Source organism: Polyodon spathula, chromosome 16 (assembly GCF_017654505.1).
Source record: "Polyodon spathula isolate WHYD16114869_AA chromosome 16, ASM1765450v1, whole genome shotgun sequence".
Lineage (NCBI taxonomy): Eukaryota > Metazoa > Chordata > Actinopteri > Acipenseriformes > Polyodontidae > Polyodon > Polyodon spathula.
The window spans coordinates 6,407,575-6,423,242 of record NC_054549.1 but is presented as its reverse complement, the minus strand read 5'-3'; the positions used below and the strand labels follow the sequence as shown (position 1 = coordinate 6,423,242).

Genomic DNA, 15,668 nt, shown 5'->3' with positions numbered 1-15,668 from the left:
TAAGCGGCAGTCGCGCTTTATATAACCTCTGTATTAAAACAGGAGCTACTTAAAGAGATAGGAAATATATAAAACAGGCATAACGCCGCTCTGTACTGTAACTGCTCTTAAATCGGTTTTCTTCTTTGAGATGAGAGAAACCTTGTTTTTAGTGCAGGACAAATTGCAAACTATGACTACCTCTCAAATTTCTCGCTGTTGTTGGTTCTCCCTTGCTGTATGACGTGAACGAAGTCGTAAGTCAGAATGAATGGCACCCGCTCCCTGTTGATGCCAAACTTGCTCTTGAAGTTCCCAAGAAAGTGGCCGAAGTCAATGTGGAACAGCTGAGAAAAGAACAGTGATCACACCATCGGCATACACCCAATACATCCCTGTATAAATAATTTGGTTCACCCAGTCACACACACGCCCCTGTTACATTAGCACTATTAAACATCACAAAACGGCACTTATATTGGCACCATTAAAATGCTTGAGTGACTTGACTAAAGCTGTTTGTATCTCCCATCAGAAAAGGGTATCAGATGAACAAGATTTCAAATTTAAAAGTTATACTGCCCTCTTGTGGTGTAATAACCACACTACATTTATTCGAATACTCGCTCATGATCCAGCCTGATTAGCACGTGTTTGATTGTGAACACCTGGTTACAAAGTACTAATCCAACAATTACACAAATGGTACCTGTCCATTTTCCCTGATCATTATATTGTCACTGTGGCGGTCTCCTATTCCCAGAACGTAAGTAGCTACACAGTAGCCAGCGCAGGAGAGAGTGAATTCCTCAATGGCTTGATCCAGTGCGTCCCTGTATAACAGAAAACACAGGCACCGGGTTCAAAGAGCAGCATTCCACCCACCTGACTTACCCTTCAGAATGGGACTAGGTTACAGAAGTAGGCTCTAGGGAACAGACCCCCCCCCCAGGATCCAGCGTGTCTCCGTTGCACAGCAGACACTGTGAGCAAGACAGAAATGCCAGCCAGCTGCTCATGTTTAATATCATGTTTACAGGTTTATTTAGGAAAGGTCAGCAGGCAGCAGCTTCTCCAAATGAAGACATTATTTCTGCGCTGTCCCTTGCCAACACTTTATTAACCCAATTCAGCCAAGCCCAGCGTAACTGTTCTCATTTCTTAAACTGATTTCAAAACACACACAGACAGTGCTTAAAACAGACAGTTAGAAATACTACTTTATAGTAAAACCATCTTGGCCAATTCAGAGCAGTTCGAGAGTCAGCAGGCTATGCTGAACTACTGCTGTGAAGTAACAAGCAGTTTAAATTGGCTTAATGCTTTCCATCCGCCCATTGTATAATGGACCCTCAGATGTCTGTCTGGATTATCTCAGTTAATTCTCCTTAATCGTGATAGCAAGTAAAGCCCAGATACCATTAAACCCCGGTGTGGTCCTAAATCTCAAGGTACCACAACGCCACTAAAACACAGATTTCCTTAAACAAGAATTAGTATATGAATTCCTATTTGTACACTGAACTTCTAGTAACGCATATAATACACAACACATTTATCTCATTGCTACAAGTATTGCCACAAAGTGTCTTTTTCTTTGTCAGAATGCTTTACTTTGTTTACCTATCTCTGTGTTGGTGGCTTTGTTTGTGTTTGTGTCCGCAGTCATAGCAGATGCACTGCTGCTGTCGTCTTCGTCAGCATTTCCAGCCTTCTTAAAGAAGTAGCCTCGTAACAGAAGTTCTTAATGCTTTTTTCATTGCATCAACAGGACTGACTCAACCAGACAGCTGTGCGGGAGATGCAAGTCATGTGACCTAGCTTGTCTATTATACACGTTCCAGCTCGACTACACCACTGCTGCCTATGGAAAACAGTCCAGAATCCTGAATCCTGCCTTGTGGTGCAAGACAGGCCCATCTACTCACCCAGGGTTTTTGGATTTTAGCCAGTTTAGCAGAGCATCCTTGTTGAAAGCGGCAGTGGCTGCCATGTTGCTCTTGTTGAGCTGGATGTTGGCGATGGTGTCTGAATTACTGACCACCTCAATCAGCCCTGTCTTGTCACCAGTAGAAAGGCATCCATAGGGAATCATTCTACATTAGAGAAATATATAGAAAAGTTAAACTAAGTGACTTATTCTTGCTTTAACATCCACCCCAAATGCACAGCTTATAGCGCCCCCTCCTGAGAGACCAAAGAGATGAGAAGCTGCAAGCTAAGAGATGAAAGTTCAAGAGTCACTACCCTGGAACTGAAGGTCAACGGGAGGGGAGGGGGGGGTTGTAACGAATGCCCAAGGAAGGCTAACTTGTACTCAAGGTTCTGAAGGTACAGCTAAAACCAATTACAGATCAGAACCATTCACCATGAAACCCTCTGGAATGAGTAAGCAGTAATGTCCCTACCAAGGCTCAACATGATTGGACGTCTGTTCTTTTAAGATATAGCTACAGACATCTCCACAATAATGGGACCCAACCCTTCAAGGACCCTGCCCCTGGCTGCTTGTTCTTCTATCTCCTAGAACTCAAGAAGCTCCCACCTTAAATCCAGTCCTTCCTGTTTCCATAGGACATCCATTAACTGGATCATTTGTAGAGTCAACATATCTTGACGGAGATCTAAAATAAATAAATAATAATAAAAAAATACACTACACAAGTTAGTGAAAGCGACCGTTTACATTGCAGCGTGTCTCCAGGAACCTTTAGGCATGAGTCTGCATGTGTGTTTCCTGAATGTTTTATAAAGCAGTACAGAAGATGGCTTCTGATGCAGCTTCTGCTCACTGGTGATGGCTGAGATTTGTAGTTGTGTGGCGTTTGTGCTCCGTTTAATACTTGACACCTCAACTCTATCCCTACCGTTAAAGCTGTTACAGTCTTTTCTTAAGTGGAGATGGCATGCACTTGCAATGATATTATCATTTGGGCTAACGGATAGGCTGCCTTAATAATGTATCCAGTACGTTATTATAACAGGTTGCAATTAATTAAGCACAGCATCTCAATGAAATATTACCCACCTCAGTCTGCTGCACAATATCTCACACTGTGTATCAAATGTGTAGCAGAAAACGATCTACAGTAACATCTCAGCTGGTTTAGCTTCAAGAGCCAGGTTCGATGAGAGCTCTTACCATCTCCGTTCTTGAAAATGATTCCCACCGGCTCCCCTTGCACTTTTTCGTTCGTGTAGACAAGCCAAAGGGGCTTCATCTTGGAGTCCATAAACTTGCACTTCTCCGCACTAGTAGACAAAAAGAATACGTCTTTATTACTGCGTGACCACATGAACCAGGAATTTAATCATTTTATTACCAGCGGTCTCTCCCCTGCAAACTCCGCACCTCGTTTTATTTTGTAAATCTAAAAGGCAACTTTATCAACGACAAATATAAAATGATTTAGCATTTCAAATCAGTATTTGTCACGCTTTTGGTCAAAACAGGGATGAGGTTCATGAATACAGCTTCCTCAAACAGATTGCCTAGATATTGAAGGAAACAGGCCAACATAAATCAGTAATTAAACAAGCATCCTTTTCTAATGCAGCTCTTCCAAAACATTTAGTACAAAAAATAAATCTGTGCAGACTGTAAAAACAGGATCAGCTGACTCGATTCAAAAAGGTATCACAAAGAGAGACTCTGTTGTGCACGACGCCCCTGTTCATTGCTATCGATTTCATCACTATAATATTCAGGCACACACACAGAAAAAGAGTGGCTATGTGTCCAGAGTCAGTGTCTGCAGTGACTTTGCACATTTCAATAGATTTAACTGACTACTGCAGGCCATTAAGCTAACATTATGAACATCAGAAGATACCTTTATCCAAGGTGACTTACAGAGACTAGGGTGTGTGAACGATGCATCAGCTGCACAGTCACTTACAACAACGTCTCACCCGGAAGACAGAGTACAGGGAGGTTTAGTGACTTGCTCAGGGTCACACAGTGAGTGAGCTGGGATTTGAATCGGGGTCCTCCTGGTTACAAGCCCTTTTCTTTAACCACTAGACCACACAGCCTCCATCTGTGAACTTTCACTAGATGGCAGCACCAGAAGGTGAATTTGCCAAGAAGTAAACATGTCGTTGACCACCGTTACCTATCAGATAAAGTCACTGTAATTCTGTTTTCAAATCAATGAGGATCAGAGAGTTACCCCGTTATAAGTTGCGTCTGGTGTTATTAAACAGTCACGCTGGTGCAGGGTCCAAAACATTACAGTGAATTAATGAATCTGAATCAACAAAATGGCTAAATGAGCAATCACCATTTTATTTAGGATTTCCAAACCTTACAAAGCGGGACTTCTTTATTACTGTGTAGTCAGTGTTTAAAAGCAGCCCTACACATTAAAAAGTCATGGGTGGGGAAACAGAATCAGAGAAGGAATGCATGAAAGGAAAGGGGAGGCACATAGGAAGCAGCGAGACAGTGCTGGAGGTACCAGGCAGTGACTAATGGCACTCCAGCACTAAGACTGCGTACCAGATATCTGCGAGGATGAAGTTTGGGTTGAGAGGAGACACCACGTCAGTCAGCGCTTCCATGTAGGTTTCCTGCTTCATGTACAAGCGCATCACGTCCCTCGTTTGGGTATGTGTCGTTTTCTGCGAGCTGGATTTCACAAAGTCGTTCAAAGACTTCATTTTGTTAAGAGCTTCGTTCTGAAAGGAAGAAAAGGGACACAAACAGCAGCTGGTAAATAAATACACATATACACATATACCGAGTGTATAAAACTCATCTGGGCTGATCTCTAAAACCATCGGGTAAATTATATTGTTTTTGAAGAACGGCTGCTGTCTTCTTACCTGCTTTATCAACATTTTCATATGATGAGAACTGCCTCGGCAATACGCTTCCAGAATGAGACCGAACCGCAAAGATACAGACGGGACGTGCATTTCTGACCTGAAAGGGAACACCAATAAGTGACAATGCAACAGCTGGAGGGGCAATGCATTCTCTGTATGAGGGGGGGGGGGGGGGGGGGGGGGCATTGCAGAATGCTTGCTGGCTGTTCTGTGTTTTACAGTATGTTTGCTCCATTACTACCCCAAATGCAAAAACAACAAACGCTGGTTCCTTACCTGAGATGCCAAAACAAGAAGTGTCCAATTTTCCTATTGGCCAGAGCTCTTTCCAGTAGAAACCTGGTTAGATCACAATCTAAATAGGGTTCGTACTTCAGGACCTGCACCAGCTGCAGTAAATACTGCAGGAGCTCATCGTCCCTGCGGAGAGGAAGAGAGAAAGCAGTGAGGAGCAGAACATAACAAAGGGCTCTTTCTGCACAGCAAACCCCCACGCAGCCCTCTCATGGCAAAGCCATTCTCTTAAGGAATCCTGCCTGAGTACAGGTTAGCCTCAAAACGCTGAGCGAGATCACAATCCAGATTAGAAACGACCACAACCGGTTTAAAGTTTTGAGATTAGGTCATTTCCAGTGTTTTGATTGGGAAGCACTGTACGCACAGTCAGTGCAAGTGTCAGTACTGATTATACTTTACAACATTTTCACAAGGTTTATTAATACCCTCTTATGGGTTCTGTAGAATTTTCTATTGCTGTTTCTGCTTCAAATCAGTATTTACCAGGCTTATTAACTAATGGTCCCTTTCATCTATGGGGGCTTCCTGAGGTTGATTGAGCAATACCCCACTGGAACAAACCACTGAATTTTAGATTTTTTTTTTTTTTTTTTTTTTTCAAACAGCATTTTACGATTCTAGGGAACTCTCTGGATTCCATCAACCAACTTATATTCTGGTATGACCTGGACCAGTGATTTATGAAATCGGGGGTGATTCGCCAGTCTTATAAAGTGTTAGGCTAACTTGAAACAACTGTTAAGAGCTGAAAACAATTAAAAAGGATTAATTAAGCAAATTCAGTTCAATTAAGGGTCTAGTTAAGTAATTGAGAGCTCAGTTGGAATGAAAACTAGCAAGGGGTCTTCAGGTGCAGGGTTGGGAAGCTCTCCTCTGAAGGATTCCAGCTGTGTCTTTTCCATGCATGACTTGTATTTAACATGTATGATTCTTGAAGGAATCACACATTCTAAAGCAACTCGTGTCAAACACGCTCTCTCAAGTCTGCTGGAAGATTATTATTTGTTCTTGGAACAAAGTTGCAAATGAATTTAAGCAGGGACAAGTGAAGAGCCCCCCTCACCTTAGCCTTTTTAAACACCTGACAGTGAAGGACCTGACGTTGCGGTCAGGAAAGCTGTAGTCCAGTAGCTCCAGCGCGTGCCAGGGAGAAAGATCGGGCCACTGTTGCAAAAGGCAGGTCATCTGTGACAAACAGGTGACACAACAGCATACAGGTTTGTGTCAAGAATAAAAACCAGGCTGAATAAAAATTAATATTCTCCATAGCTTTGAAACCTCTTTAAAATAAATAATGAGGTGACAAACTTTTGGTATCATTACGTTGATAAAGGCTTTAGCCAAAAAACCAGCACATTTTATATATTTAAACTCATATAATACCAATATATTTAAAATCGTATCAGTTCTACACTACGATACGGATTTACACAGCTGCATATCGTTTACCTTCTAAAGCTATTGAGTTCTGGGCTCAAACAAGCAAGGTCCAAACCAGGCTTCCTAAAGTGCGTCAGCAACCACGCTACTAAATGAAACGATGTGATGAAATGAATTACCAGCAAGCAAATACACTCCAGAGCTGCCTTTAGCTACATCAACCTCTCTGACCAGACACGGCCCTCCTCCGAATAAGGATTTCTGGCAAGCAGCAGTGTTAGTTCAGGGGGGCTGGTTGTCCTGCTGCATTCTCTTTTAGAACAGTCAGTGTAGAACATTAACCAGAAATTCTACTATGATTCATTCATATCCACACTGGCTTGTTTACAAATAGCATCCATTTGTGCTACCCAGGAACCCATAGAGGCATTGCAGATTCACTCGGATTAAAAAAGCAATGGCATGGATTTGTAAGATGTTTTAGACTGCTACAGCTAACAAAACAAATAGCTCTCTGCATTTTAACAACGCAGACATAAGATTGTCTTTTTTTTTTGTAAAACATTGTCTTCAAAACAGGAAAAGGCAGATATTATGATGTACTGGTAAAAGTGCATCAGCTGCTTGCAAAGCAGATACTGTTTGCTCAAGTATAGGATGCAGAACATATATTTCAATGTGTTTTTTCAGTACAATTTCCATGTTCTACATGTCTGGAGACGTGTCTTTCCTAAGCTTCACTCAGAATATGCTACTGATTAACCCAGCCAAAGGCAGTTGTATTATCTAGCTGGGTAGTTCAAACACCTGCATATGAACCGATCATGCAGGTCACTTGAATACAGACAGAACTTGGTCCCCTGGACGAGAGAAATGTTTTGAAACCAAGGGATGGCAGCAAGGGGTGATGATGTGGTTGCTAACAGGTTTACCAATTGTGTTCAAACAGACTTTGAGAGCCATCCGAATGAGGCAACCACCTTACCTTACACAGACACTGTGCAAGTATCTTCCCCATGCTGAATTTAGCTTTGAGTTTCAATACAGGGTGTTTTTAATGTATTTTATCTGTCTATCTCTTTATCTGTGGTGAAAAGGAAAGATGGATTTTTTTTATGCAGTTCTGTCCTATTGTCAGCAAGTCAGCTCTGTTTTATAATAGACTGGATGTCACATTGTTAAAAAGGAAATGACACCATTTCTAAGAATCTATGCTATTGAAGACACATTTTAAATTTAGCCCAAAGTAACACATCAGAGGTGATTTTCTGTGTAGGCTAATGCAATGAACCAAGCAAACCTGGCATCTCAAACTTTCAGCTCTTCAGTGCGACTCAAACTTTGTTGTTGCTGCACTAGCAATCTGGTTAAGAGGATGTCTTTGTTGTTACATCGTTTCTGTATTGTATGCATTACATGGCTTTTTTGTAGCCTATTGTCAGGCATGCAGGATTCTGTATGTGTGTCTGTGTGGTTTTTGATCAAACCAACAATGGGTGCAAAGACTACTGCATTAGTAGTTGCGGCTTCCTGGTGCACCAGCTCTGGAGGACCGCTCTCCAATTGAAATGCAAATCGCTGGAAGATACTGTACCTGTGCCACGTCCTCGTGTCTGTTCCATTTCGTGATCAGCAAGAGCTTGGCTAAGCTCTCAGGGTGCAGGTCCCGGACTTCGTGACGCAGCTTCCACAGAATTTCTTTGTCGTCTTCAAAGAACTCCGTATAGTTTTTATTTTCTACAATTTCGCTCAGTTTTCGCTGCTGTGTAAAATCAGAGCAAAAAAAAAAAAATCAAAAGATGTTTTTAATGTGAAGCTAATCTAGTAATTGATAAATAGTTATAGATCTCTTATTACAGGAATAATGTTGCAGTAATAACGCGCCTATAACTGTTATACAAGCTGGTATAAACAATATTAGACTGCTATTAATAATAAGATATTATTATAAAAGGTATTATTTATTAATAAGAGTCAACACCTTCAAAAGAGAGACGTTATAGGTTCTAAACTAAAATTCGACTGAACTTTATCTAACAGCATCGGAGAAAAAAATAAACAAGTTCAAAAACTTTTTCCCACATTCTTGAGGAGAAAGTAAAGAAGAAAAGATAAGCAGTTTACACATGAATGTTTAAAGATTATTTAAAACACAGATATGCACCTTATCTATTCTATCTTGTCCTGCTTGGTATTTCCAAGAATGCTGCATTGCACGGCACCCACTTTTAACGAGGGTGTTAAAAACATGTCACACTGAATCATTTTTGCATATCCACTCGCAGAAGAAGTCTACTTAGAAATGCGACTGTGTTTATAAATAATAAAGGGGTTAGAGCTCTTAGTTAAGCACACTCTGAATGCTGTGCTCTGTATAGCGCAGCACTGACCTCCTCCTCGGTTGATCTCGCATGCTTCCCATTCCTGCCCAGTTCAAAAATCTATAAGACAGTGAAACAGATCATATTATTATTCATATTCTTGTTATTCTCAAAAGTTATGATCTACATTGCCATTTAATGCATGTCCAGGTTTATTTTCTATTCCACCTGATCACAAGTACTATTGGAACCGATTAAGAAATAGGCCCACTTGTTATCAACTACTGCCTGTTATCAACAGAGATACTCATGCTATCAATATTAATAAAACATTACGCTAGACATACACACCTTATCAGAGGAGGGGTAATAAACAGGGTGCGGTCTGAAGCTGGGGAAGCGGATCATGAGAGACACAGTGCTGTCTGTGTTGGGATTGCTCTCTACAGTACCCATAGGGTTCAGAAGGTCACCCTTATCATCTGCCAACGAAACAGTGTACCGTCAGAAGCAGCTGCAATTATCGCTTTAGTTTAAGGATCCAATATAAAAGCTCTAAAAGATGAGGACAAGGAATTACTGTATGATAACTGCCTGCTCTTAGCACTGAGTTGCTACACCCTTATTATTAATAAATGTCTACAACATCCTTCATAGGTAGGAAACACTTGTTTTACACAGCCAGTTATAAAGCCAAGGAATAGCCTACTAGGATCTGAAACACTGGGAACACTTAAAATAAAAACCTAGATTCTGTGCAATTTAAATGAAATCCCTCTAGTAGGGGTGGATGGTGTGCTAACAAGCGTCTTGATTAATCTTCTTTTATGTTCTTCAAACACTTTTCTCCCCAGAGAATCATTTTGGACGGAAGCACACCTTTTGAAACCCCCACAGTCCATGCTGTGTAGAATTGCTACTTAGCGTTATCCTGTACCTGGAACAGATGGCCAGGTATACAAGGAGACATCTCCAGTCTTCAGCTGGTCCTTATAGTCAAAAACCATGGTGTTCACCCAGGCAAGGGGGCAATCCTAGAGGCACAACATTCTACAATTAGAACTCAGAAGACATCCTGAGAAATCCCCTAGTGCATTAAAAACAATACCAGCCCCAACTATAAACGGATGTGCAAATGCTGCTGTACTGTATGTACAACTGGTAATGATAAAAAAAGCTACTTTCAAAAGGCTCTGTATTCCTAAGAATGGACCTTATTCAGAAAAGTTAGTGTGGATTTTAGCTATATGTATAAAACTGTAATAGATTACCCTGGCAGAAATCAAAAGCTGCTCTATACATCACTCTGAAAGACTAAACAGAAAGTTTCTGAAATGAACCCACTGATCCCTCGCATGCTCTATGCATGAGATATTCATGCAACCTCTGATATTGCACTTGAATTGGGTCAGCTTTGTGTTTATCAAATGTAAAAGTTCTGTAAATGTTGCCCTGAGTGTTATACATTAACAGAGCTAAAACAGCACCAATAACAATAAGCAAACAAGACTTGCACTTTGAGGTGAACGTCTCCATTTTTGGAAGAGTGTTTCCCCTAGTCTCCCTGGATGTTCAGAATTTGAGAAGTAGAGACAGTTAGAATGCAGAAGTGAATAAGGTGTACACACCTTCCTTCTCCTTTTCATCACTTATAAACAAACCCCAATTATTCACAGTGCCAACCAATCCTGCACCATGTCATAGTTACTGATGCTTAATAGAATGGCTATTTTAAATACTCTACCCTGATTGGTCAAAACAGGTCATATTACAGCATATCACCATGGGTTGGCAATTCTTTTATAAAAGAGGCGAATCAGATATCCAAACTAATACTGTTGCATTTTTTCGTTTTATGTTTTTTTTTAAATGTTCTATGGAACTACATTTTTAGGCAGAAGGATATTTAATAAAAACGATTTTTTTGTTAATTAAAAAACGTATGTATATATATATATATATATATATATATATATATATATATATATATATATATATATACACACACACACACATATATATATATATAAAATCTCAATTTAGTAAAAAACATATATATATAAAATATAACATAAAAAACTGCCTCTTCACAATACCATTTACAATGTTTATTTCAAACCTCACCCCAGGGTTGCAAATCCTGTAAAGACTGACTATGCAGGACCATGCAAATGGCACTGGTGTTATATTTTTATGCTTTTATTTTGTATTACTGTATTACTGATTGGTTTTTGTCCTGTTTGAATGCTTTCTCTACTTTTGACATTGATTTTATAATGACATTTCTTGCTGTCTTCTCCTGCCAGGAAGCCCTTTAAATGAGATTTATATCTGAAGGGTTCTGTCCTGGTTAAATAAATAGATTTGGTACAGCAAACGTGCTGTCTGTGTGTCTCTCTCTCTCTGATCAACCACAACCACACAGGCTCAGTGTGAAGAGCAAGCACAGGGTCAGTATTCTCTCTGCCCAGTCCCTTAAAAGATACAGGGACTGTTACAACCTGGTGCACATTTTGAACTAGAGCAGCAAAACAAACCATTATTAATGACTGTATTCCACTAATAATTACAATATAACCATGTATGAAGTACATTATAAACAGCCTATTGGCGTTAAGGCCACAGTAACTAAGCAGCTATAAAACATTTCAACTTTATTGTAAACTTATGATAATTATATAACTCCATGTCTATAAACGCATCCTTTACAACTGCTGATTGAACACATTGTATGGTGTTTGGAGGAACCAGAACAAAAAAACCTTGCTCATATATCAATTGCTCTTTGTACTATTTTCCGTGAAAGGGAATGGTTAATGTTTTAAATAATTACCAAGCAAGAAGGTTCAATTAAGGTTTCACAGGTACAACTAAAGTCTGCGTTTCCAGTTTTGTAACACTGTCAGTTGAGATTTTTCCCAGGGAGGTTGCTCTTTAGTGCAGAGACCTGAATAAATCGGTCCTGTGGTACAAAGTTGGTTTACTGCTTCCTTCAAAGGCTCCACTTTGCATGACAGTCTGGCCACAGAGGAAAGGTAGTGCTACCTGCCATTTATTAATTCCACTGAAAGCAATGCGGATGTCAGTTAGACAAACAACAGACCAGCATTAAAACTCTATTCTGCACCATGATATTGTGGGTGTTCACTGTGGTTTAGTGTACTTTGCATTGATGCTTCTGCCATGCTGTGCTGCAGCGGTCTTTACTGTTTTCATGTGATTTATGCTACTCACAGCTTTTTTGGACTTCTTCTTGGTGGATCGTGGCTTTTTGGTTTTCTCGATCACAGCGTACAGGGCGAAGCAGAGACGGGTCATGCGCGGCAGTTCACTGATATTGATGTCGAAGACGAGTTTCTGATCCCAAATGGGCTCCGAAGAGACAGTCACCTCGCTGCTGGTTACCATTTTACACAACATCTCACTTCCGTGGAACAGTCCAGCCTGAACCACCAGCTGAAAAACAAACGATGAAAACAAGCTGAACTTGACCACTTTACACAGACTTTTAAACGGCTGCTGTACAGTTAAAATGCAGTAGTGAAATAAGTGTGGGTAAAATGACTTTCCCTTTAAGGGTGGCTGTCGAATATGACGCTTCTAGTCACAAAGAGAATTTCATGGTTCTCTCTTAAACTGCTATAATGGTTTATGTTGCCAGACTGATTTATTTACACACATTAGTTGAAATCTCCATGTTTCCATGAGCACGGACTGACACCCAATCCGAGCTGATCCGGGTTCTACCTCATGGCTCCTAAACCCCTATTGATAGTCTACCATCAATGAAAAGACGCCATGCAATGCAAGTTTTTCGCCTTGGCGGCTCTTTCCCAGCAAGCCTTGCGGCAAAGATCACATACGTTTTTTTTTTTTGCTTTTTTTTTTTTAATAAAAATGAAAGGATGGACACTGCTTCTGACAATCCTAACAATTCTTTGGAGCTTTTCATTACTTAAAAAAATAAATAAATAAAAAAATAAAATACAAGAATATTAAAAGCACAGAGATGTTTACCCTAACTCTCTCGTCACTTGATTGGTCAGGGTTGTGAATTACACACCCACTCATCACTTGATTGGTCAGGGTTGTGACGTGCTTCCATGGAAACAAGGTATTTGATAGACAGCTTGATGGCTTGGCAGGCCCTTTTACTGCTTTTCACCTCCAAATTCCCAAAACGTCCTGAGCAATTACACAACCACCTGGCTTTTAAACAAAATGGCGGTCAGTTGTATTTTCTTTTTTTCTTTTCTAGCATACCTCACAGCTTCTAATTACCGTTCTATTTTCACATGCCTGTTTCTCTAACTTACTTTGCTCTTTAAATTTCAAAGATAAAAAAAACAAAAACACTCCAGTAATTACAAAGGTGGGCGCAATGCACATGTAAAAACATATTTAAAATAATAAAGCTCTTTTCAAATCTACGTATACTGTATGTAAACAAGTAACTAGGTAATCCATCAAATCTTTGATACATAGCATAGCATGTTTAACATGATTTACACGTTATAGGCAAGAGCGCGTAAAGCACACTTAGAAACACTGAATGCTGTGTCCTTACTAAAGCAGTGTGTTCTCATTTACTATTACCAGACTGTTGCAGTGTTTCAGTCCCTGGATCGGACACTGCTAACATCCTGAATATCAAGATCCAACACTAAGCCCCAAGCTAAAAGGCACTGTGGGACAATATGCAGCTTATTCAGACCAGACAAGAACATCATATCTACACACAGTCATGTGCATTTACAATCTCCTTACAACATCTTTAAGCTACTGAATCAATCTTTTTGTTGGGAAAAAGTTACCTAAGGCATTGCATCTCACACTATAAACACTTTTATTTACAATGTAAAAAACTAAAATAACCAGACACTTGTCTGGGGGTTTGTGTGTGTGTGTGTATAATGCCATATACTGTTACTGTCAGACATTAGATTCATTTTAATTAATTTTAGTCAATTGATTAACGCAGTCTGTTCCAAAATCTGAATAAGAACATTTAAGGTCAAAATTCCAGAGCTATCATTAAATCAGCCTTTTTTTTTTTTTACTTGAGCGAACAGAAGTGCTCTTGTGTATCACCAGACTGAAAAAAATAAAAAATAAAAACAAATGTCAGGATACGTAAACTTTTCGACCCTCCATTACAAACTGCAGACAAACAATACGACAATATCACCAGAGCATACCGTTTCTTTAGACCAGGCGTAGGCAATTCCACTCAAACTTATACTACTATACTACTACAAGTTACACTACTAAATACAGGGACGGAAATAAGACTCCCATTGCATAGCAGTGCCATCCATTCTGGTTCACTATTCAGGGATACCAAGATATTTACAGATAGTAGTCTGAGTGAAGTTATCCGGCAACAAACTCCCCATCCCCAGCTGTGCTGCTTTCCTAGAAAAGGAGAACATTTCAGGGGGACCGTTCTACTTGTGAGATGTCACGCGCATTAAAATATTTAGCATATTTTTTAAAGAGGAAACCAAGTGTACCAAGATATTTAGTAAGTAAAGTGTGAGTGAGGACAGACGGGCAATACAATCCCTACCCCTTGTATTGCTGTAAATCATTTGTTGTTTCCATGTCGACCGCAGAGTAAAGGGTTAAGTGAATACTAAGAACGGGTGACAGAGTTGTGCCTTTTTTTCTAAGAAATACGGCTCAGACCCAAGAGAAGAGGCCAGATAGTTCCTCCCCACTTCCTGTTTTTTTTAAAGTGTCTGAAAACCGCTTCAGATGAATCATGGGAAATGTGCGGTGGGGTCACATGACCGCATGATTTGCAAATGGCCCTTCTGGAGATAATGAGTAAACAACCTGATGCAGCATTTCAGTGAACAAGACAGGGCAGCAGCACCCACCTTCATGCCCTCGTCAGCATTCACCCTGCTCCCTTCCATCAAGTGGATTATAAACGGTTCCTCCATCGTCCACAGGGAAGAGATCATTTGCTGCAAACAAAAACAAACTGGTAAAAATATGACACAAATCAATTTCAGGACTGAGTGCTAGGGAAACAGGTCTACTGTATAAAACCCTTCGTATCTCATCGCTCACTGTTTAGTGTTATATTCCAGGTCACAAAAAGAAGGGAAGGGCACATGGATTTATTTAATAGCTGCCGATAAATACAACTTAAAGGCAATTATGAGCAACCGCACCACCCTACTGGAGAGGGCTTAAGAGATACGTGCATGATGTTCACTGTGGTTCGTTTTAAGAGAAATTGACTGGTGTTTACAAAAAAACAGGAGCTAATTAAAGACTGGAGTACAGTGGCTTTTGTTGGGTTTTGGTGTGTATGTCTGAATTTCTTCTCTCTTTTTTTTGCCTTCTGCCGCAGTACCACCAACTGAAACAAAAGAACGTTAAACTGAGAAACTGTGAAACCTCTCAACGGCGATAAACAAGCCCCGTTTCTTGTACGAGCAAACAGAAGAATGAGTCATTCTGATAAAACATCAATATCTTTAGATCACTTTATCTTGGTAAGCCACCAACAACCCGTGTAAATAAAATACTGCAGTCAAAGCCTCCACTATTTACTGCACAAGAACACTTTCAATAGCCTTATTAAGTCTGGCTTGGTATGAACCGGACCTCAACTTTGTTCTCCACCTGTCGTGCCAACAAGTCATTTTAAGATTGTGCAAGGTCCTGCTCATGGGATATTCATCAAACACAGGCATGAAAGTGGCAAGTGATATTTTGTAACACTCTGATGTTACTCAATGTGGCGGCACAGCCACAGTTACAAGTGAATTGAAGACTGACCCTCATTTTATAAGAGGTTCTAACTCTCACCCTCTACCCTGTGCAAACAGCCATTAGTCATTTTAG

At 40.2% G+C, this 15,668-nt stretch overlaps 1 protein-coding gene across 5 annotated transcripts in view; it reads right to left on the bottom strand.

The window, feature by feature from the left end:
- LOC121329032 (phosphatidylinositol 4,5-bisphosphate 3-kinase catalytic subunit delta isoform-like) overlaps window positions 1–15,668 on the bottom strand; it is a 41,931-nt gene that overhangs the window by 1,002 nt on the left and 25,261 nt on the right. For all 5 annotated transcript variants that reach the window (XM_041274269.1, XM_041274267.1, XM_041274268.1 and 2 more), the window contains 15 exons: window positions 14,690–14,779; window positions 12,042–12,263; window positions 9,745–9,841; window positions 9,159–9,289; window positions 8,877–8,927; window positions 8,081–8,248; window positions 6,170–6,291; window positions 5,086–5,229; window positions 4,807–4,906; window positions 4,481–4,659; window positions 3,122–3,231; window positions 2,525–2,603; window positions 1,908–2,075; window positions 689–812; window positions 181–326 (listed from right to left, as the gene is read on the bottom strand). In XM_041274269.1, the coding sequence (XP_041130203.1) occupies window positions 181–326; window positions 689–812; window positions 1,908–2,075; window positions 2,525–2,603; window positions 3,122–3,231; window positions 4,481–4,659; window positions 4,807–4,906; window positions 5,086–5,229; window positions 6,170–6,291; window positions 8,081–8,248; window positions 8,877–8,927; window positions 9,159–9,289; window positions 9,745–9,841; window positions 12,042–12,263; window positions 14,690–14,779 (1,931 nt within the window). The remainder of the gene's footprint in view (window positions 1–180; window positions 327–688; window positions 813–1,907; window positions 2,076–2,524; window positions 2,604–3,121; window positions 3,232–4,480; window positions 4,660–4,806; window positions 4,907–5,085; window positions 5,230–6,169; window positions 6,292–8,080; window positions 8,249–8,876; window positions 8,928–9,158; window positions 9,290–9,744; window positions 9,842–12,041; window positions 12,264–14,689; window positions 14,780–15,668) is intronic.